The 20,496-nt window shown below is 54.4% G+C and overlaps 2 protein-coding genes and 1 long non-coding RNA gene across 3 annotated transcripts in view; 1 reads left to right on the forward strand and 2 right to left on the reverse strand.

Annotated features, from left to right (window-relative positions):
* The window catches only part of LOC145534148 (uncharacterized), a 770,273-nt gene that overhangs the window by 711,035 nt on the left and 38,742 nt on the right, over positions 1 to 20,496 (forward strand). The window contains exons 93-95 of the long non-coding RNA XR_014074274.1: positions 3,526 to 3,637; positions 11,169 to 11,280; positions 18,812 to 18,923. This is a non-coding gene — a long non-coding RNA (uncharacterized LOC145534148). The remainder of the gene's footprint in view (positions 1 to 3,525; positions 3,638 to 11,168; positions 11,281 to 18,811; positions 18,924 to 20,496) is intronic.
* Positions 5,662 to 7,462, reverse strand: LOC145534068 (uncharacterized). The gene is made up of 3 exons (XM_081561437.1): positions 7,287 to 7,462; positions 6,575 to 6,887; positions 5,662 to 6,322 (listed from the first exon to the last, which is right to left on the reverse strand). Exons 1-3 carry the CDS (start codon positions 7,419 to 7,421, stop codon positions 5,694 to 5,696), a joined length of 1,077 nt encoding a protein of 358 aa, XP_081417563.1. The 5' UTR covers positions 7,422 to 7,462; the 3' UTR covers positions 5,662 to 5,693.
* LOC145533944 (uncharacterized) lies at positions 13,305 to 18,386 on the reverse strand. The gene is made up of 3 exons (XM_081561295.1): positions 14,930 to 18,386; positions 14,218 to 14,530; positions 13,305 to 13,965 (listed from the first exon to the last, which is right to left on the reverse strand). Exons 1-3 carry the CDS (start codon positions 15,164 to 15,166, stop codon positions 13,337 to 13,339), a joined length of 1,179 nt encoding a protein of 392 aa, XP_081417421.1. The 5' UTR covers positions 15,167 to 18,386; the 3' UTR covers positions 13,305 to 13,336.

The following is a 20,496-nucleotide window of genomic DNA, read 5'->3' on the forward strand; positions in this document are numbered from 1 at the left end:
AGCCCACAGCCCTGGGGAGGCCTGGGTTCAGCCAGGGCCTGAGCTCCGAGGACCCCACTGCTCTCAGACCAGGCTCCTTCTTCTCATAAGTGGTGTGGCCCTGGACAAGCATATGCCCCTCAGGGTTGCCCCAGTCTCTCCATCTGCAGAGTGGTGGTCATTCTCCCATCTGCTTCCTAGGTCTGTCGGCCTACGAGCAGCTCCATGCCTTTCCACCTGGGGCCGATATCATGTGGAGCTTGTGCGCTGAGACTTCAGAAAGAAAGATTCCATCCAGGGCTGACACAGCACAGAATGGGGCAGAACGAGGCCTGGATGTGCCGTGGTACCCAGGAAAAGGCACTCCCCCTCCTGACTGTTTTGAGACCCCGCATCCAAGTTGGAGGACCGAAAGGAAGACTCGAAGGTCTCCCTCTCTTATAGAAAAGAGTAGCCAACTTTCTGCTCCTCTGTTTCCATTGAGATTCTGTTCAAGTGTCCCAGCTCGGCTTCTGCGGGTGGCTGAGCTTCTAATGGCTCCCTGCGTTCTTGTCTTTTCCTCTCCAAACCTTCCATCCTTTTCCCCCTTCTGGGGTGGAAGGGCGCTGTCATTGCTTCTACCTTCGAGGCAGATTGAGGAAAAGTCTGGACCGTCGACTCCTTTCCTCTCTTTGGTTCCGTGTCTCTCTCTGGCTGTGTCCCTCTCTTTTCCTTTCTCAGTTCCGTCTGTGTCTTCCTCTTTCTCTCTCGTGTGTGGATGGATGGATGCTAGGGATGCACATGTATATGATTAGATGAGGGTTATGTTTTAGGGATAGGTTAGAGGGAGAGAAAGGCTTTAGGTCAGAGTTGGTCATGGGGGAAGGGTCAAGGGTGGTGGTGGTGTTGTTTCTTGGAATCTGAGTGCTGTGCATTCTTCGTCTCTTTCCATATGAACCCCTTCTCAGATACACCACTTGCAAGGAGTCTCTCATGTTCTGTTTCCTATCTTTTGCATTTGTGAATGCTTAGCTTCTCTGTTGTGAAGAGGTTCCATTGGATGGAAACCCATGGGTGTACTTCGTGTACCTCTTTGCCTTACTTGAAGAGACCCATTTCGACCTCCGCCCAGCAAATGGCAAGGAGACTCTGATGTTAAGGAGCCTTTGACCTACGCTTCTTTCTAGCTATCTCATGACATCAGTCTTTAGGGTGAGGTTTTCCCCCTATATTGAGGTGGTATGAGATCAAAACCAATAGCGTTCTTCAGATGTAGCTGTCTGGTTTTCCCATGGACATTGATTGAAGAGGCTTTCTTGTTCCCATTTGGATATTCTCCCCTTCTGTGTCAGAGATGAGTTGACCATGGATGCTGGGGTTTGTTTCTGGACCCTCCACTTTATTCCATCGATCTGGATCTGTGTGTGTTGTTGTATTCCCAATAGCATACTGTCCTGCTGCTGCTGCTGCGGCTAAGTCACTTCAGTCGTGTCTGACTCTGCGTGACCCCATGGCCTGCAGCCTACCAGGCTCCTCCGTCCAGGACGTTTTCCAGGCAAGAGTACTGGAGTGGGTCGCCATTGCCTTCTCCGATACTCTCCTGAGGATCCTAGTTTGGTCGTCTAATTTCCTTTCACACAACCTTGGATGTCCGTATCGGGGCTTTTTCGTCGGATTGTATTGACAGTTTAGGCTCTTTTCTGTCTCCGTACCCCTTTTGCAATTCTTTGTTCGGTGCGAAAATGCATTGGCATTTTGGGAGGAATAGCATCGAAGCTGTGGATTGCCTTGTGGGGCTGTGACATCATTTTCCCAATAGGAATTCTTTCAAGCCCTGAGCACAGCTTCTCTTTCCAGTGATTGGTGTGGGCTTGATCTTCCTTCTTCCATCTCTCGCCGTTTTGTGAGAACAGGTCCATCCTTCCCTTCTGGGTTAGATGGACTGGTGGGTATCACTTCAGTGAATGGCATTGTCAGTGGGGGTGATAATTCCCTTCTCGTTGGAAGACTTTGCTGTGAGTATTAGAAATGCAAGTGACTTCTCTTCCCCTTCCTCCCTGTCCATCTCTCAGAGCCACCGGGAAACAGAGGCCTCATCCACGGTCACACAGGCCTGAGGGGGTGCAACTAGACTGTTGTTTCTTCAGGCCCTCAGTGCTGGACATCATCCGGGATCCTCTGTGTGTGTCTTCCTCAGTCTGGTGTCCCTTCAGACCTTTCCCTAGTTTTCACAGGCTTGTTGTGTTGGTGTTCTTTGTCTGTTTGGAGACACATCCTTGATAAGCTTTGTGTTTCCACTCATTCGTCTCGCGATGTATGACCTGTCTTTTGCTTTTGTCATGAGGTCTTTCCCACAGTAGATATCTTTGATTTTGCAAAGTCCACTGTATTCTCTGGGTTTTTTTTTTTTGTGGACTGGCTTTTAGTTTTGTGTGTGAAGACTCAAAGCACGTGTCCGGTTTCTGCTCATTGTTCTTCGAGATTTGTGACAAGTTTTCATGGAAAGTTTGTCTAGGGATAACTGGAAGTGAACTCGGTGAAAGGTGTCAAGTCTCCATCTCCATTCCTGTCATCCCCTGCAGTTTCCAATTCCCTGTTCCTGAGTGGTTTTAGAGACCTTGTGGGGAGTTTGGTTGCATTGGAGTTTGCATTTCCACCTTGATTCGATTCACACTGTTCTGCCCTCAGGGACACTGTCAAGGGGGAGTGAGGAGCAGCCTGCACTTCCAGCAGTGACCACACGGTGGGGCGAGTGCTGCTCTCCCCTCAGGGAGCCCCAGGCCACAGGCATCCCAGTGAGGAGCCAGCTCTGTGCTCAGCTGAAAGGAGTTAGTCTCTCAGGAGCCTCTGAGCCCTTGCCTTTGGATCACCCAGGGTGGGCATTTACTGGGACAGAAAAAATTGCCCTGAATTCCATGGACGGAAGAGCCTGGCTGTGTAGAGTTCGTGAGTTGCCGCGAATCAGACACAACTGAGGACACAAAAATTCTATAGATTAAAACACTTTTTGGGGGTGGGGGGAGTGAAAGGGGGGGATGTGGGGTTTTTTGTCTTATATAATAGCCAAGGGAAATCTAGTTTAAACCTAAATTCACATAGACGGGAAAGGTATAGCTCTCCGTCACCCTATTAAAAAAAAAAAAAAAAACTACTAAACTTTTCTGAAAGTTTATTTAGTAGCTTCCTTGAGCAGTTCATTGTGAAGCATTTTTTTTTTTTCTGTGACATTGGCCTCATTAAAAAGCACGGTTTGCCTTTACTGGATAATTCTGTTCATTGGTTTCTTAGGGAACCTTGGTAATATTTGAGTTTCCTGGGGAGTATGGTCACATGACCTGGCCCTGGCCAATCGGTGCGTTCCACCTCCCTGGCCACTGTGATTGGCTCCGGGCTGGGGCAGTGCCCAATCGGGGCCCAGGGCCGGGCCTCCCGTTGGAAGCCAGGGGAAGACGAGCTGTCGTCCTGCTGGGGTAGGGGAAGGGGTGGGGCCGGGGGAGGTCAGGCTCCAGCAGTGGGAGGGGCGTGAGGCCCGCCTGCGGCAGTTGGTGACCTTCCTGCTCCCCTCAGGGCAGAGCCGCCGGCCTGAGAATGAGGGCGCTGCTGAGCCCAGGGCCTGGGATGGCCCGTTGCTGCTGTGGTCCCAGAGCTCCACCCGAGACCTGAGGGAAGCCGTCTGCCCGTGAGTCCTCTCCCGCTTGTCTGTCAGCTTGTTTGAACCATGCTGGGTTTTCTGCCCAGCTGGCTAAGGGGAGTCCCTGGAAATGCAAGGGTGTGGGTTTTGGCAGACTTCAGGGAAGACATGCCAGATGAGCCTGGGAGACTCCAGCTTAATCTGGATTCAGGAGATATCTCTTCGGGCCAGCTAGTAATTGTAGGATAAGCCTAATGAGTCTTCACAGGATGAAGAGAGTAACGTGCCAAGGTAGCAATCGATGTCCTCATTCGAGAGGATGAAGCTGGTGCTCAGAGAAGGGGGGAACTTGGCCACAGCAAGGAGGTGTGCACCCAGACAGAACCCCCAGATCCGGCCATTGGAGCTCAGGGAGGCCACTGGTGTGGCTTGTCCCTGTGGCAGGGGCCAAGGCACGCAGCCCACCCTGATTCCTGCGGGGGCCTGACTTGGGAAGTGCCATCTGGTAGCTTTGAGACTCACCAAACCAAATTGCACTGGAGAGAGGAGGGACACCTTCCTTCATCCACCCCCCACCCCCGCCGGATTCCCACATACCCTGACCCCTTTCTCCCGATTTCGGAGCCATTTCCAGAGTCCCGCTCATATGACCTCATTCGAAGTGCACTGTGGACGAGCTGCCATCTGCAGCTACTACCACAGCGGCCAAGGGCTTTAGCTCCCGACTACCTCCATTCCGTTGGAACTTGGGGGCCCTCTACTCCCCACTTGCACACCACAGACCTTTGCTGAGGATTGTGGGGACCCTCACTCAGTTTGCAGTACGTTGTAGCCATCCCTGTCCTCTCTATACCTCCCTTGAAACTCAGCTTGTGAGCTCCTTTGGAGCAGCGTGGCCCACCTGGCTGCAACGGAAGAGACACAGCTGACAGTGAAACAACAGCTTAGATCTGAGACCCGGAAAGCTCTGTCAGAAGGGACCTCCCTCTTCACACCGTAGAGGCTGTAGGAGGCGCCAGGCTTTCGAACCAGTGCTGGGGCCAAAATGACTCCACAGCTGTTTTCCTTCCTGGGGAGGGTTCTGGCTCGAGTGGGAATGGCTCAAGTCTCCTAAGGTTCTGCAAGCCCACTGTGTGCAGATTCACGGTACACAGAGAGGAGAAGGTGGAGTCCTGCCCTGTAGGTGGTCACAGCTCACGGATGAGCCAGGCAGGCAGGCAGGCAGGGCATGAGAACACCTGAGCTGCCTTCATGAGTGAATGGTGTGGGGGCAGAGGAAGAGAAGCCGGTCTGCTCCCTCGTGTGGTGCCCCGGGCAGGTTGTCCCCAGAGGAAACCCTTACGACGGTGAGGACTATCACTGCTGTTTCCCAAGGGGTTCCGTCGGTGCGTGTCTTCCCCGGAGCGGTCAGGCCGTCTCTCAAGTACATGGGCCATGGGCATTGCCTCTCCTTGGAACTTCCCATGTGTTTCTCTTTTTTATGGAACAGTGATTTTCTAGAGGGGTTCTGGGCCACAAGGATGTTGGGTCATTTTCTAGCCTTCTGTCATGAAGAACGCTTTCCTGGGTGTTGGGGTGGTTTGTTGTTCCAGCTCCCTTTCTTGGCTTCTTTTGGGAGCTGGTGCAACAAGACGAGCTCAGCCTCTGCCTTCTGGCTGAGATGTCACCCTTGACACAGCAATGCCTGCCTGGAGATAATGATGGCAGTTGCCAAAAGGGCTTCGTTTGGCACATGGTATCTTGAAAGGACGTACACCGTCCTTTCAGATATCAAAGGCTAGTTCAAATGACATAAAAATGAGAACTCTCCAATGGAGTCTTACAGTAGTTGGAGAGTCCAGAAAACACTCCTTCAGTCATTTCACTGAGAGTCATTGATTGGGGACACCAAGAATATAGGAAGGAATGCACAAAGAAAGGATGAAATTGTGTTCAGGATCGGGGGAAGGGATGAACAGGGCGTGCTTGCCTTGAATCCAGGCTTTGTTGGGGGGTGGGGCATAAAGATCAAACGGGTCTGAAACTACAAAGTGGTGATGGTAACACAGTATCACCAGAGTTACACAACAGTGTTCCCAAATTGCAACAATGATGAAAAAGTTTACTAATCCCAACTTAACCAACAAAAGTACAGGAAACCATACAAAAAATAAAACATCACCAGAAAGGTGGAAACAAAGCAACTGCAAAGCAGTTCAGGGGAAAGGAACTCCATGTCCCCTGGGGGCAGACCGAGTTGCCAGCGTCCACGGTGAGCAGACGGGGATGGAGGCTGCAGAGCCGACCGCTCCCCTGGACGTGGTGTTTCCGGCAAGGGCTCTGGGTGTCTGTCCAGAGCGGGGGCTCGTTCTCCCTGCAGGGGTGGGTGAGTCATCGTGGGCGTCTGGGTGTTGCGCGGGAGCCAGGGCAGGCTCTCCCTGCCGAGGCGGTGACTCCTCCTCTGCCTCGGGTTCTCCTGCCAGAGCCCGAGCAGGTAGAGGTGCACGTGGAGGTGGAGGTTCTGGCTGAGGGGGTGGGACATCAGTGCCTGGGGCTGGGGGTCCTGCAGGCATGGAGATCCGATCTGCCCGGTGTGCTGGCCAGTACCCAGCTGGCCTGGTGTCTCTGCGAGGGCAAGTCTCGGTTCTCCATCTGCCCTCGGTGGATCCCTGGGTCCTGCACCTGGAGCCAGCACCTCTGTAGGGACAGGTCTGGGAAGCGGAGCCTGGTTCCAGTTGGAGGCCAGTGCTAGAGCTGGGGGAGAAGCAAAGTTTGCCCACAGGCCAGCCTTGGCATGTGCGTCTCCCGGGACAGAAAGCTTCCAAGAGATTCCCAAAGACTACCCAGCGTCGGATGTCTTTTGGGACTGAAGTGTGCAAGATGGGGGGCGGGGGGTGTGAGGCCAGCGCTTGCTGCAGGCCCAGCAGCAGCTTTCGGGGACTCGTCCCTGTGTAGCTCAGCACCCCCTCCCCACACACTCCCGTGCACCAGCCCCAGCGTCCTCACCTCTGTGCTCTGGCGTGCTGGGCTCCAGGTCCTCCTGCTGCCTCAGAGGCCGGGGTTCTCGGGACTCTGGGTCGGAGCCGGGTGTGCTGAGCTCCGTGGCAGCCTCAGACTGGGCCGCCGGGTGTATCCTGGGCGGTGTCTCGGCAGCAGGCCTTCCCCGCCTCCGCTTCTCCCCCGGTGGGGCTGATGCCTCCGTGGGCACGCTCACCTGGAGCCTGCACTGGGCCTCACGGGCGGGGGGGTGGTGCTCCGACCCCTCCCTCCGGGAGGTGGATGGGGTGTCCCCGTCCTCGGCCTCATCACGTGGGAAGCTCTGCAACGACAGTGACCGTCAGCCAGCCATGCTAGGAGTTTTCCGAGCTGGGCCTGGGCAGTGGAGCCGCTGCTTCTGCCTGCTCGAACTTCTCTTCCCAGAAGGGTCAGAGACGTGTGTCTGCTCAGATCCCCACCCGGGAGGAAAGAGACCCACCTGAGGGTGTGAGGTCCGCCTGGGCGGCCGCCTCTGCCCGCACTCTCGCCATCCCGCCCAGCCTGCTCTCCCCTGGGGTGTGGACACAACTTGTCCGCAGGCTTCTGACCCCACATCCGCCTGGGCTTCCTTGAGGGAGACACACCCCAAGAAACCCGCATCCACACACACAGGCAAAGGACCCGGTGTTTCCGGGTGGCATGGGAGAGGCGGCCTGGTCCGTCCTGGGGCTCCCCGTGTTACCTTTCTGTTTCTCCGGGCAAAGGGCCAGAGGCCTCTCGGGGGTGTCCTGAGCCAACGTCGACAGGGTGCCCGCGCACACTGCCTGTGAGCACTCCTGAGGCCCCGGCCTCTGGGCAGGGGCAAACAGCAGAACATCCTGGCAGCCAGTGAACTGGCTGGGGGCTCCTCTCCGCTCTGGAGGCCTGGATACCCGGGCTGCGGGTTCTGTTGGGTTCTGTTGCCGGCAGGTGACATCATCTCCTGGGGTTCGTGCTGAGGTCCCTTCCCCAAAACTTCCCAAGGGAATCTCTGGGTTTCTGACTGCTCGACCACCCCCCTTAGGCCATGTGCAGGCACAGTGACACCCACACAGCCCAGCCCACAGCCCTGGGGAGGCCTGGGTTCAGCCAGGGCCTGAGCTCCGAGGACCCCACTGCTCTCAGACCAGGCTCCTTCTTCTCATAAGTGGTGTGGCCCTGGACAAGCATATGCCCCTCAGGGTTGCCCCAGTCTCTCCATCTGCAGAGTGGTGGTCATTCTCCCATCTGCTTCCTAGGTCTGTCGGCCTACGAGCAGCTCCATGCCTTTCCACCTGGGGCCGATATCACGTGGAGCTTGTGCGCTGAGACTTCAGAAAGAAAGATTCCATCCAGGGCTGACACAGCACAGAATGGGGCAGAACGAGGCCTGGATGTGCCGTGGTACCCAGGAAAAGGCACTCCCCCTCCTGACTGTTTTGAGACCCCGCATCCAAGTTGGAGGACCGAAAGGAAGACTCGAAGGTCTCCCTCTCTTATAGAAAAGAGTAGCCAACTTTCTGCTCCTCTGTTTCCATTGAGATTCTGTTCAAGTGTCCCAGCTCGGCTTCTGCGGGTGGCTGAGCTTCTAGTGGCTCCCTGCGTTCTTGTCTTTTCCTCTCCAAACCTTCCGTCCTTTTCCCCCTTCTGGGGTGGAAGGGCGCTGTCATTGCTTCTACCTTCGAGGCAGATTGAGGAAAAGTCTGGACCGTCGACTCCTTTCCTCTCTTTGGTTCCGTGTCTCTCTCTGGCTGTGTCCCTCTCTTTTCCTTTCTCAGTTCCGTCTGTGTCTTCCTCTTTCTCTCTCGTGTGTGGATGGATGGATGCTAGGGATGCACATGTATATGATTAGATGAGGGTTATGTTTTAGGGATAGGTTAGAGGGAGAGAAAGGCTTTAGGTCGGAGTTGGTCATGGGGGAAGGGTCAAGGGTGGTGGTGGTGTTGTTTCTTGGAATCTGAGTGCTGTGCATTCTTCGTCTCTTTCCATATGAACCCCTTCTCAGATACACCACTTGCAAGGAGTCTCTCATGTTCTGTTTCCTATCTTTTGCATTTGTGAATGCTTAGCTTCTCTGTTGTGAAGAGGTTCCATTGGATGGAAACCCATGGGTGTACTTCGTGTACCTCTTTGCCTTACTTGAAGAGACCCATTTCGACCTCCGCCCAGCAAATGGCAAGGAGACTCTGATGTTAAGGAGCCTTTGACCTACGCTTCTTTCTAGCTATCTCATGACATCAGTCTTTAGGGTGAGGTTTTCCCCCTATATTGAGGTGGTATGAGATCAAAACCAATAGCGTTCTTCAGATGTAGCTGTCTGGTTTTCCCATGGACATTGATTGAAGAGGCTTTCTTGTTCCCATTTGGATATTCTCCCCTTCTGTGTCAGAGATGAGTTGACCATGGATGCTGGGGTTTGTTTCTGGACCCTCCACTTTATTCCATCGATCTGGATCTGTGTGTGTTGTTGTATTCCCAATAGCATACTGTCCTGCTGCTGCTGCTGCGGCTAAGTCACTTCAGTCGTGTCTGACTCTGCGTGACCCCATGGCCTGCAGCCTACCAGGCTCCTCCGTCCAGGACGTTTTCCAGGCAAGAGTACTGGAGTGGGTCGCCATTGCCTTCTCCGATACTCTCCTGAGGATCCTAGTTTGGTCGTCTAATTTCCTTTCACACAACCTTGGATGTCCGTATCGGGGCTTTTTCGTCGGATTGTATTGACAGTTTAGGCTCTTTTCTGTCTCCGTACCCCTTTTGCAATTCTTTGTTCGGTGCGAAAATGCATTGGCATTTTGGGAGGAATAGCATCGAAGCTGTGGATTGCCTTGTGGGGCTGTGACATCATTTTCCCAATAGGAATTCTTTCAAGCCCTGAGCACAGCTTCTCTTTCCAGTGATTGGTGTGGGCTTGATCTTCCTTCTTCCATCTCTCGCCGTTTTGTGAGAACAGGTCCATCCTTCCCTTCTGGGTTAGATGGACTGGTGGGTATCACTTCAGTGAATGGCATTGTCAGTGGGGGTGATAATTCCCTTCTCGTTGGAAGACTTTGCTGTGAGTATTAGAAATGCAAGTGACTTCTCTTCCCCTTCCTCCCTGTCCATCTCTCAGAGCCACCGGGAAACAGAGGCCTCATCCACGGTCACACAGGCCTGAGGGGGTGCAACTAGACTGTTGTTTCTTCAGGCCCTCAGTGCTGGACATCATCCGGGATCCTCTGTGTGTGTCTTCCTCAGTCTGGTGTCCCTTCAGACCTTTCCCTAGTTTTCACAGGCTTGTTGTGTTGGTGTTCTTTGTCTGTTTGGAGACACATCCTTGATAAGCTTTGTGTTTCCACTCATTTGTCTCGCGATGTATGACCTGTCTTTTGCTTTTGTCATGAGGTCTTTCCCACAGTAGATATCTTTGATTTTGCAAAGTCCACTGTATTCTCTGGGTTTTTTTTTTTTTGTGGACTGGCTTTTAGTTTTGTGTGTGAAGACTCAAAGCACGTGTCCGGTTTCTGCTCATTGTTCTTCGAGATTTGTGACAAGTTTTCATGGAAAGTTTGTCTAGGGATAACTGGAAGTGAACTCGGTGAAAGGTGTCAAGTCTCCATCTCCATTCCTGTCATCCCCTGCAGTTTCCAATTCCCTGTTCCTGAGTGGTTTTAGAGACCTTGTGGGGAGTTTGGTTGCATTGGAGTTTGCATTTCCACCTTGATTCGATTCACACTGTTCTGCCCTCAGGGACACTGTCAAGGGGGAGTGAGGAGCAGCCTGCACTTCCAGCAGTGACCACACGGTGGGGCGAGTGCTGCTCTCCCCTCAGGGAGCCCCAGGCCACAGGCATCCCAGTGAGGAGCCAGCTCTGTGCTCAGCTGAAAGGAGTTAGTCTCTCAGGAGCCTCTGAGCCCTTGCCTTTGGATCACCCAGGGTGGGCATTTACTGGGACAGAAAAAATTGCCCTGAATTCCATGGACGGAAGAGCCTGGCTGTGTAGAGTTCGTGAGTTGCCGCGAATCAGACACAACTGAGGACACAAAAATTCTATAGATTAAAACACTTTTTGGGGGTGGGGGGGAGTGAAAGGGGGGGATGTGGGTTTTTTTGTCTTATATAATAGCCAAGGGAAATCTAGTTTAAACCTAAATTCACATAGACGGGAAAGGTATAGCTCTCCGTCACCCTATTAAAAAAAAAAAAAAAACTGCTAAACTTTTCTGAAAGTTTATTTAGTAGCTTCCTTGAGCAGTTCATTGTGAAGCATTTTTTTTTTTTTCTGTGACATTGGCCTCATTAAAAAGCACGGTTTGCCTTTACTGGATAATTCTGTTCATTGGTTTCTTAGGGAACCTTGGTAATATTTGAGTTTCCTGGGGAGTATGGTCACATGACCTGGCCCTGGCCAATCGGTGCGTTCCACCTCCCTGGCCACTGTGATTGGCTCCGGGCTGGGGCAGTGCCCAATCGGGGCCCAGGGCCGGGCCTCCCGTTGGAAGCCAGGGGAAGACGAGCTGTCGTCCTGCTGGGGTAGGGGAAGGGGTGGGGCCGGGGGAGGTCAGGCTCCAGCAGTGGGAGGGGCGTGAGGCCCGCCCGCGGCAGTTGGTGACCTTCCTGCTCCCCTCAGGGCAGAGCCGCCGGCCTGAGAATGAGGGCGCTGCTGAGCCCAGGGCCTGGGATGGCCCGTTGCTGCTGTGGTCCCAGAGCTCCACCCGAGACCTGAGGGAAGCCGTCTGCCCGTGAGTCCTCTCCCGCTTGTCTGTCAGCTTGTTTGAAGCATGCTGGGTTTTCTGCCCAGCTGGCTAAGGGGAGTCCCTGGAAATGCAAGGGTGTGGGTTTTGGCAGACTTCAGGGAAGACATGCCAGATGAGCCTGGGAGACTCCAGCTTAATCTGGATTCAGGAGATATCTCTTCGGGCCAGCTAGTAATTGTAGGATAAGCCTAATGAGTCTTCACAGGATGAAGAGAGTAACGTGCCAAGGTAGCAATCGATGTCCTCATTCGAGAGGATGAAGCTGGTGCTCAGAGAAGGGGGGAACTTGGCCACAGCAAGGAGGTGTGCACCCAGACAGAACCCCCAGATCCGGCCATTGGAGCTCAGGGAGGCCACTGGTGTGGCTTGTCCCTGTGGCAGGGGCCGAGGCACGCAGCCCACCCTGATTCCTGCGGGGGCCTGACTTGGGAAGTGCCATCTGGTAGCTTTGAGACTCACCAAACCAAATTGCACTGGAGAGAGGAGGGACACCTTCCTTCATCCACCCCCCACCCCCGCCGGATTCCCACATACCCTGACCCCTTTCTCCCGATTTCGGAGCCATTTCCAGAGTCCCGCTCATATGACCTCATTCGAAGTGCACTGTGGACGAGCTGCCATCTGCAGCTACTACCACAGCGGCCAAGGGCTTTAGCTCCCGACTACCTCCCTTCCTTTGGAACTTGGGGGCCCTCTACTCCCCACTTGCACACCACAGACCTTTGCTGAGGATTGTGGGGACCCTCACTCAGTTTGCAGTACGTTGTAGCCATCCCTGTCCTCTCTATACCTCCCTTGAAACTCAGCTTGTGAGCTCCTTTGGAGCAGCGTGGCCCACCTGGCTGCAACGGAAGAGACACAGCTGACAGTGAAACAACAGCTTAGATCTGAGACCCGGAAAGCTCTGTCAGAAGGGACCTCCCTCTTCACACCGTAGAGGCTGTAGGAGGCGCCAGGCTTTCGAACCAGTGCTGGGGCCAAAATGACTCCACAGCTGTTTTCCTTCCTGGGGAGGGTTCTGGCTCGAGTGGGAATGGCTCAAGTCTCCTAAGGTTCTGCAAGCCCACTGTGTGCAGATTCACGGTACACAGAGAGGAGAAGGTGGAGTCCTGCCCTGTAGGTGGTCACAGCTCACGGATGAGCCAGGCAGGCAGGCAGGCAGGGCATGAGAACACCTGAGCTGCCTTCATGAGTGAATGGTGTGGGGGCAGAGGAAGAGAAGCCGGTCTGCTCCCTCGTGTGGTGCCCCGGGCAGGTTGTCCCCAGAGGAAACCCTTACGACGGTGAGGACTATCACTGCTGTTTCCCAAGGGGTTCCGTCGGTGCGTGTCTTCCCCGGAGCGGTCAGGCCGTCTCTCAAGTACACGGGCCATGGGCATTGCCTCTCCTTGGAACTTCCCATGTGTTTCTCTTTTTTATGGAACAGTGATTTTCTAGAGGGGTTCTGGGCCACAAGGATGTTGGGTCATTTTCTAGCCTTCTGTCATGAAGAACGCTTTCCTGGGTGTTGGGGTGGTTTGTTGTTCCAGCTCCCTTTCTTGGCTTCTTTTGGGAGCTGGTGCAACAAGACGAGCTCAGCCTCTGCCTTCTGGCTGAGATGTCACCCTTGACACAGCAATGCCTGCCTGGAGATAATGATGGCAGTTGCCAAAAGGGCTTCGTTTGGCACATGGTATCTTGAAAGGACGTACACCGTCCTTTCAGATATCAAAGGCTAGTTCAAATGACATAAAAATGAGAACTCTCCAATGGAGTCTTACAGTAGTTGGAGAGTCCAGAAAACACTCCTTCAGTCATTTCACTGAGAGTCATTGATTGGGGACACCAAGAATATAGGAAGGAATGCACAAAGAAAGGATGAAATTGTGTTCAGGATCGGGGGAAGGGATGAACAGGGCGTGCTTGCCTTGAATCCAGGCTTTGTTGGGGGGTGGGGCATAAAGATCAAACGGGTCTGAAACTACAAAGTGGTGATGGTAACACAGTATCACCAGAGTTACACAACAGTGTTCCCAAATTGCAACAATGATGAAAAAGTTTACTAATCCCAACTTAACCAACAAAAGTACAGGAAACCATACAAAAAATAAAACATCACCAGAAAGGTGGAAACAAAGCAACTGCAAAGCAGTTCAGGGGAAAGGAACTCCATGTCCCCTGGGGGCAGACCGAGTTGCCAGCGTCCACGGTGAGCAGACGGGGATGGAGGCTGCAGAGCCGACCGCTCCCCTGGACGTGGTGTTTCCGGCAAGGGCTCTGGGTGTCTGTCCAGAGCGGGGGCTCGTTCTCCCTGCAGGGGTGGGTGAGTCATCGTGGGCGTCTGGGTGTTGCGCGGGAGCCAGGGCAGGCTCTCCCTGCCGAGGCGGTGACTCCTCCTCTGCCTCGGGTTCTCCTGCCAGAGCCCGAGCAGGTAGAGGTGCACGTGGAGGTGGAGGTTCTGGCTGAGGGGGTGGGACATCAGTGCCTGGGGCTGGGGGTCCTGCAGGCATGGAGATCCGATCTGCCCGGTGTGCTGGCCAGTACCCAGCTGGCCTGGTGTCTCTGCGAGGGCAAGTCTCGGTTCTCCATCTGCCCTCGGTGGATCCCTGGGTCCTGCACCTGGAGCCAGCACCTCTGTAGGGACAGGTCTGGGAAGCGGAGCCTGGTTCCAGTTGGAGGCCAGTGCTAGAGCTGGGGGAGAAGCAAAGTTTGCCCACAGGCCAGCCTTGGCATGTGCGTCTCCCGGGACAGAAAGCTTCCAAGAGATTCCCAAAGACTACCCAGCGTCGGATGTCTTTTGGGACTGAAGTGTGCAAGATGGGGGGCGGGGGGTGTGAGGCCAGCGCTTGCTGCAGGCCCAGCAGCAGCTTTCGGGGACTCGTCCCTGTGTAGCTCAGCACCCCCTCCCCACACACTCCCGTGCACCAGCCCCAGCGTCCTCACCTCTGTGCTCTGGCGTGCTGGGCTCCAGGTCCTCCTGCTGCCTCAGAGGCCGGGGTTCTCGGGACTCTGGGTCGGAGCCGGGTGTGCTGAGCTCCGTGGCAGCCTCAGACTGGGCCGCCGGGTGTATCCTGGGCGGTGTCTCGGCAGCAGGCCTTCCCCGCCTCCGCTTCTCCCCCGGTGGGGCTGATGCCTCCGTGGGCACGCTCACCTGGAGCCTGCACTGGGCCTCACGGGCGGGGGGGTGGTGCTCCGACCCCTCCCTCCGGGAGGTGGATGGGGTGTCCCCGTCCTCGGCCTCATCACGTGGGAAGCTCTGCAACGACAGTGACCGTCAGCCAGCCATGCTAGGAGTTTTCCGAGCTGGGCCTGGGCAGTGGAGCCGCTGCTTCTGCCTGCTCGAACTTCTCTTCCCAGAAGGGTCAGAGACGTGTGTCTGCTCAGATCCCCACCCGGGAGGAAAGAGACCCACCTGAGGGTGTGAGGTCCGCCTGGGCGGCCGCCGCTGCCCGCACTCTCCCCATCCCGCCCAGCCTGCTCTCCCCTGGGGTGTGGACACAACTTGTCCGCAGGCTTCTGACCCCACATCCGCCTGGGCTTCCTTGAGGGAGACACACCCCAAGAAACCCGCATCCACACACACAGGCAAAGGACCCGGTGTTTCCGGGTGGCATGGGAGAGGCGGCCTGGTCCGTCCTGGGGCTCCCCGTGTTACCTTTCTGTTTCTCCGGGCAAAGGGCCAGAGGCCTCTCGGGGGTGTCCTGAGCCAACGTCGACAGGGTGCCCGCGCACACTGCCTGTGAGCACTCCTGAGGCCCCGGCCTCTGGGCAGGGGCAAACAGCAGAACATCCTGGCAGCCAGTGAACTGGCTGGGGGCTCCTCTCCGCTCTGGAGGCCTGGATACCCGGGCTGCGGGTTCTGTTGGGTTCTGTTGCCGGCAGGTGACATCATCTCCTGGGGTTCGTGCTGAGGTCCCTTCCCCAAAACTTCCCAAGGGAATCTCTGGGTTTCTGACTGCTCGACCACCCCCCTTAGGCCATGTGCAGGCACAGTGACACCCACACAGCCCAGCCCACAGCCCTGGGGAGGCCTGGGTTCAGCCAGGGCCTGAGCTCCGAGGACCCCACTGCTCTCAGACCAGGCTCCTTCTTCTCATAAGTGGTGTGGCCCTGGACAAGCATATGCCCCTCAGGGTTGCCCCAGTCTCTCCATCTGCAGAGTGGTGGTCATTCTCCCATCTGCTTCCTAGGTCTGTCGGCCTACGAGCAGCTCCATGCCTTTCCACCTGGGGCCGATATCACGTGGAGCTTGTGCGCTGAGACTTCAGAAAGAAAGATTCCATCCAGGGCTGACACAGCACAGAATGGGGCAGAACGAGGCCTGGATGTGCCGTGGTACCCAGGAAAAGGCACTCCCCCTCCTGACTGTTTTGAGACCCCGCATCCAAGTTGGAGGACCGAAAGGAAGACTCGAAGGTCTCCCTCTCTTATAGAAAAGAGTAGCCAACTTTCTGCTCCTCTGTTTCCATTGAGATTCTGTTCAAGTGTCCCAGCTCGGCTTCTGCGGGTGGCTGAGCTTCTAGTGGCTCCCTGCGTTCTTGTCTTTTCCTCTCCAAACCTTCCGTCCTTTTCCCCCTTCTGGGGTGGAAGGGCGCTGTCATTGCTTCTACCTTCGAGGCAGATTGAGGAAAAGTCTGGACCGTCGACTCCTTTCCTCTCTTTGGTTCCGTGTCTCTCTCTGGCTGTGTCCCTCTCTTTTCCTTTCTCAGTTCCGTCTGTGTCTTCCTCTTTCTCTCTCGTGTGTGGATGGATGGATGCTAGGGATGCACATGTATATGATTAGATGAGGGTTATGTTTTAGGGATAGGTTAGAGGGAGAGAAAGGCTTTAGGTCGGAGTTGGTCATGGGGGAAGGGTCAAGGGTGGTGGTGGTGTTGTTTCTTGGAATCTGAGTGCTGTGCATTCTTCGTCTCTTTCCATATGAACCCCTTCTCAGATACACCACTTGCAAGGAGTCTCTCATGTTCTGTTTCCTATCTTTTGCATTTGTGAATGCTTAGCTTCTCTGTTGTGAAGAGGTTCCATTGGATGGAAACCCATGGGTGTACTTCGTGTACCTCTTTGCCTTACTTGAAGAGACCCATTTCGACCTCCGCCCAGCAAATGGCAAGGAGACTCTGATGTTAAGGAGCCTTTGACCTACGCTTCTTTCTAGCTATCTCATGACATCAGTCTTTAGGGTGAGGTTTTCCCCCTATATTGAGGTGGTATGAGATCAAAACCAATAGCGTTCTTCAGATGTAGCTGTCTGGTTTTCCCATGGACATTGATTGAAGAGGCTTTCTTGTTCCCATTTGGATATTCTCCCCTTCTGTGTCAGAGATGAGTTGACCATGGATGCTGGGGTTTGTTTCTGGACCCTCCACTTTATTCCATCGATCTGGATCTGTGTGTGTTGTTGTATTCCCAATAGCATACTGTCCTGCTGCTGCTGCTGCGGCTAAGTCACTTCAGTCGTGTCTGACTCTGCGTGACCCCATGGCCTGCAGCCTACCAGGCTCCTCCGTCCAGGACGTTTTCCAGGCAAGAGTACTGGAGTGGGTCGCCATTGCCTTCTCCGATACTCTCCTGAGGATCCTAGTTTGGTCGTCTAATTTCCTTTCACACAACCTTGGATGTCCGTATCGGGGCTTTTTCGTCGGATTGTATTGACAGTTTAGGCTCTTTTCTGTCTCCGTACCCCTTTTGCAATTCTTTGTTCGGTGCGAAAATGCATTGGCATTTTGGGAGGAATAGCATCGAAGCTGTGGATTGCCTTGTGGGGCTGTGACATCATTTTCCCAATAGGAATTCTTTCAAGCCCTGAGCACAGCTTCTCTTTCCAGTGATTGGTGTGGGCTTGATCTTCCTTCTTCCATCTCTCGCCGTTTTGTGAGAACAGGTCCATCCTTCCCTTCTGGGTTAGATGGACTGGTGGGTATCACTTCAGTGAATGGCATTGTCAGTGGGGGTGATAATTCCCTTCTCGTTGGAAGACTTTGCTGTGAGTATTAGAAATGCAAGTGACTTCTCTTCCCCTTCCTCCCTGTCCATCTCTCAGAGCCACCGGGAAACAGAGGCCTCATCCACGGTCACACAGGCCTGAGGGGGTGCAACTAGACTGTTGTTTCTTCAGGCCCTCAGTGCTGGACATCATCCGGGATCCTCTGTGTGTGTCTTCCTCAGTCTGGTGTCCCTTCAGACCTTTCCCTAGTTTTCACAGGCTTGTTGTGTTGGTGTTCTTTGTCTGTTTGGAGACACATCCTTGATAAGCTTTGTGTTTCCACTCATTTGTCTCGCGATGTATGACCTGTCTTTTGCTTTTGTCATGAGGTCTTTCCCACAGTAGATATCTTTGATTTTGCAAAGTCCACTGTATTCTCTGGGTTTTTTTTTTTTTGTGGACTGGCTTTTAGTTTTGTGTGTGAAGACTCAAAGCACGTGTCCGGTTTCTGCTCATTGTTCTTCGAGATTTGTGACAAGTTTTCATGGAAAGTTTGTCTAGGGATAACTGGAAGTGAACTCGGTGAAAGGTGTCAAGTCTCCATCTCCATTCCTGTCATCCCCTGCAGTTTCCAATTCCCTGTTCCTGAGTGGTTTTAGAGACCTTGTGGGGAGTTTGGTTGCATTGGAGTTTGCATTTCCACCTTGATTCGATTCACACTGTTCTGCCCTCAGGGACACTGTCAAGGGGGAGTGAGGAGCAGCCTGCACTTCCAGCAGTGACCACACGGTGGGGCGAGTGCTGCTCTCCCCTCAGGGAGCCCCAGGCCACAGGCATCCCAGTGAGGAGCCAGCTCTGTGCTCAGCTGAAAGGAGTTAGTCTCTCAGGAGCCTCTGAGCCCTTGCCTTTGGATCACCCAGGGTGGGCATTTACTGGGACAGAAAAAATTGCCCTGAATTCCATGGACGGAAGAGCCTGGCTGTGTAGAGTTCGTGAGTTGCCGCGAATCAGACACAACTGAGGACACAAAAATTCTATAGATTAAAACACTTTTTGGGGGTGGGGGGGAGTGAAAGGGGGGGATGTGGGTTTTTTTGTCTTATATAATAGCCAAGGGAAATCTAGTTTAAACCTAAATTCACATAGACGGGAAAGGTATAGCTCTCCGTCACCCTATTAAAAAAAAAAAAAAAACTGCTAAACTTTTCTGAAAGTTTATTTAGTAGCTTCCTTGAGCAGTTCATTGTGAAGCATTTTTTTTTTTTTCTGTGACATTGGCCTCATTAAAAAGCACGGTTTGCCTTTACTGGATAATTCTGTTCATTGGTTTCTTAGGGAACCTTGGTAATATTTGAGTTTCCTGGGGAGTATGGTCACATGACCTGGCCCTGGCCAATCGGTGCGTTCCACCTCCCTGGCCACTGTGATTGGCTCCGGGCTGGGGCAGTGCCCAATCGGGGCCCAGGGCCGGGCCTCCCGTTGGAAGCCAGGGGAAGACGAGCTGTCGTCCTGCTGGGGTAGGGGAAGGGGTGGGGCCGGGGGAGGTCAGGCTCCAGCAGTGGGAGGGGCGTGAGGCCCGCCCGCGGCAGTTGGTGACCTTCCTGCTCCCCTCAGGGCAGAGCCGCCGGCCTGAGAATGAGGGCGCTGCTGAGCCCAGGGCCTGGGATGGCCCGTTGCTGCTGTGGTCCCAGAGCTCCACCCGAGACCTGAGGGAAGCCGTCTGCCCGTGAGTCCTCTCCCGCTTGTCTGTCAGCTTGTTTGAAGCATGCTGGGTTTTCTGCCCAGCTGGCTAAGGGGAGTCCCTGGAAATGCAAGGGTGTGGGTTTTGGCAGACTTCAGGGAAGACATGCCAGATGAGCCTGGGAGACTCCAGCTTAATCTGGATTCAGGAGATATCTCTTCGGGCCAGCTAGTAATTGTAGGATAAGCCTAATGAGTCTTCACAGGATGAAGAGAGTAACGTGCCAAGGTAGCAATCGATGTCCTCATTCGAGAGGATGAAGCTGGTGCTCAGAGAAGGGGGGAACTTGGCCACAGCAAGGAGGTGTGCACCCAGACAGAACCCCCAGATCCGGCCATTGGAGCTCAGGGAGGCCACTGGTGTGGCTTGTCCCTGTGGCAGGGGCCGAGGCACGCAGCCCACCCTGATTCCTGCGGGGGCCTGACTTGGGAAGTGCCATCTGGTAGCTTTGAGACTCACCAAACCAAATTGCACTGGAGAGAGGAGGGACACCTTCCTTCATCCACCCCCCACCCCCGCCGGATTCCCACATACCCTGACCCCTTTCTCCCGATTTCGGAGCCATTTCCAGAGTCCCGCTCATATGACCTCATTCGAAGTGCACTGTGGACGAGCTGCCATCTGCAGCTACTACCACAGCGGCCAAGGGCTTTAGCTCCCGACTACCTCCCTTCCTTTGGAACTTGGGGGCCCTCTACTCCCCACTTGCACACCACAGACCTTTGCTGAGGATTGTGGGGACCCTCACTCAGTTTGCAGTACGTTGTAGCCATCCCTGTCCTCTCTATACCTCCCTTGAAACTCAGCTTGTGAGCTCCTTTGGAGCAGCGTGGCCCACCTGGCTGCAACGGAAGAGACACAGCTGACAGTGAAACAACAGCTTAGATCTGAGACCCGGAAAGCTCTGTCAGAAGGGACCTCCCTCTTCACACCGTAGAGGCTGTAGGAGGCACCAGGCTTTCGAACCAGTGCTGGGGCCAAAATGACTCCACAGCTGTTTTCCTTCCTGGGGAGGGTTCTGGCTCGAGTGGGAATGGCTCAAGTCTCCTAAGGTTCTGCAAGCCCACTGTGTGCAGATTCACGGTACACAGAGAGGAGAAGGTGGAGTCCTGCCCTGTAGGTGGTCACAGCTCACGGATGAGCCAGGCAGGCAGGCAGGCAGGGCATGAGAACACCTGAGCTGCCTTCATGAGTGAATGGTGTGGGGGCAGAGGAAGAGAAGCCGGTCTGCTCCCTCGTGTGGTGCCCCGGGCAGGTTGTCCCCAGAGGAAACCCTTACGACGGTGAGGACTATCACTGCTGTTTCCCAAGGGGTTCCGTCGGTGCGTGTCTTCCCCGGAGCGGTCAGGCCGTCTCTCAAGTACACGGGCCATGGGCATTGCCTCTCCTTGGAACTTCCCATGTGTTTCTCTTTTTTATGGAACAGTGATTTTCTAGAGGGGTTCTGGGCCACAAGGATGTTGGGTCATTTTCTAGCCTTCTGTCATGAAGAACGCTTTCCTGGGTGTTGGGGTGGTTTGTTGTTCCAGCTCCCTTTCTTGGCTTCTTTTGGGAGCTG

This window comes from Giraffa tippelskirchi, chromosome 14 (assembly GCF_054371585.1).
Source record: "Giraffa tippelskirchi isolate mGirTip1 chromosome 14, T2T-mGirTip1v1.2.pri, whole genome shotgun sequence".
In the NCBI taxonomy this organism is placed as follows: Eukaryota; Metazoa; Chordata; class Mammalia; order Artiodactyla; family Giraffidae; genus Giraffa; species Giraffa tippelskirchi.

Excerpts from the sequence above, each read along its gene's own strand:
- LOC145533944 (XM_081561295.1), bottom strand. The coding sequence starts at position 15,166 with ATGATGTCACCTGCCGGCAACAGAACCCAACAGAACCCGCAGCCCGGG. Across the intron at positions 14,531-14,929 it reads TTGCCCGGAGAAACAGAAAG|AGCTTCCCACGTGATGAGGC; the intron begins GTAACACGGGGA and ends CTGTCGTTGCAG. Across the intron at positions 13,966-14,217 it reads CAGCACGCCAGAGCACAGAG|CTCTAGCACTGGCCTCCAAC; the intron begins GTGAGGACGCTG and ends CTTCTCCCCCAG.
- LOC145534068 (XM_081561437.1), bottom strand. The coding sequence starts at position 7,421 with ATGTTCTGCTGTTTGCCCCTGCCCAGAGGCCGGGGCCTCAGGAGTGCT. Across the intron at positions 6,888-7,286 it reads TTGCCCGGAGAAACAGAAAG|AGCTTCCCACGTGATGAGGC; the intron begins GTAACACGGGGA and ends CTGTCGTTGCAG. Across the intron at positions 6,323-6,574 it reads CAGCACGCCAGAGCACAGAG|CTCTAGCACTGGCCTCCAAC; the intron begins GTGAGGACGCTG and ends CTTCTCCCCCAG.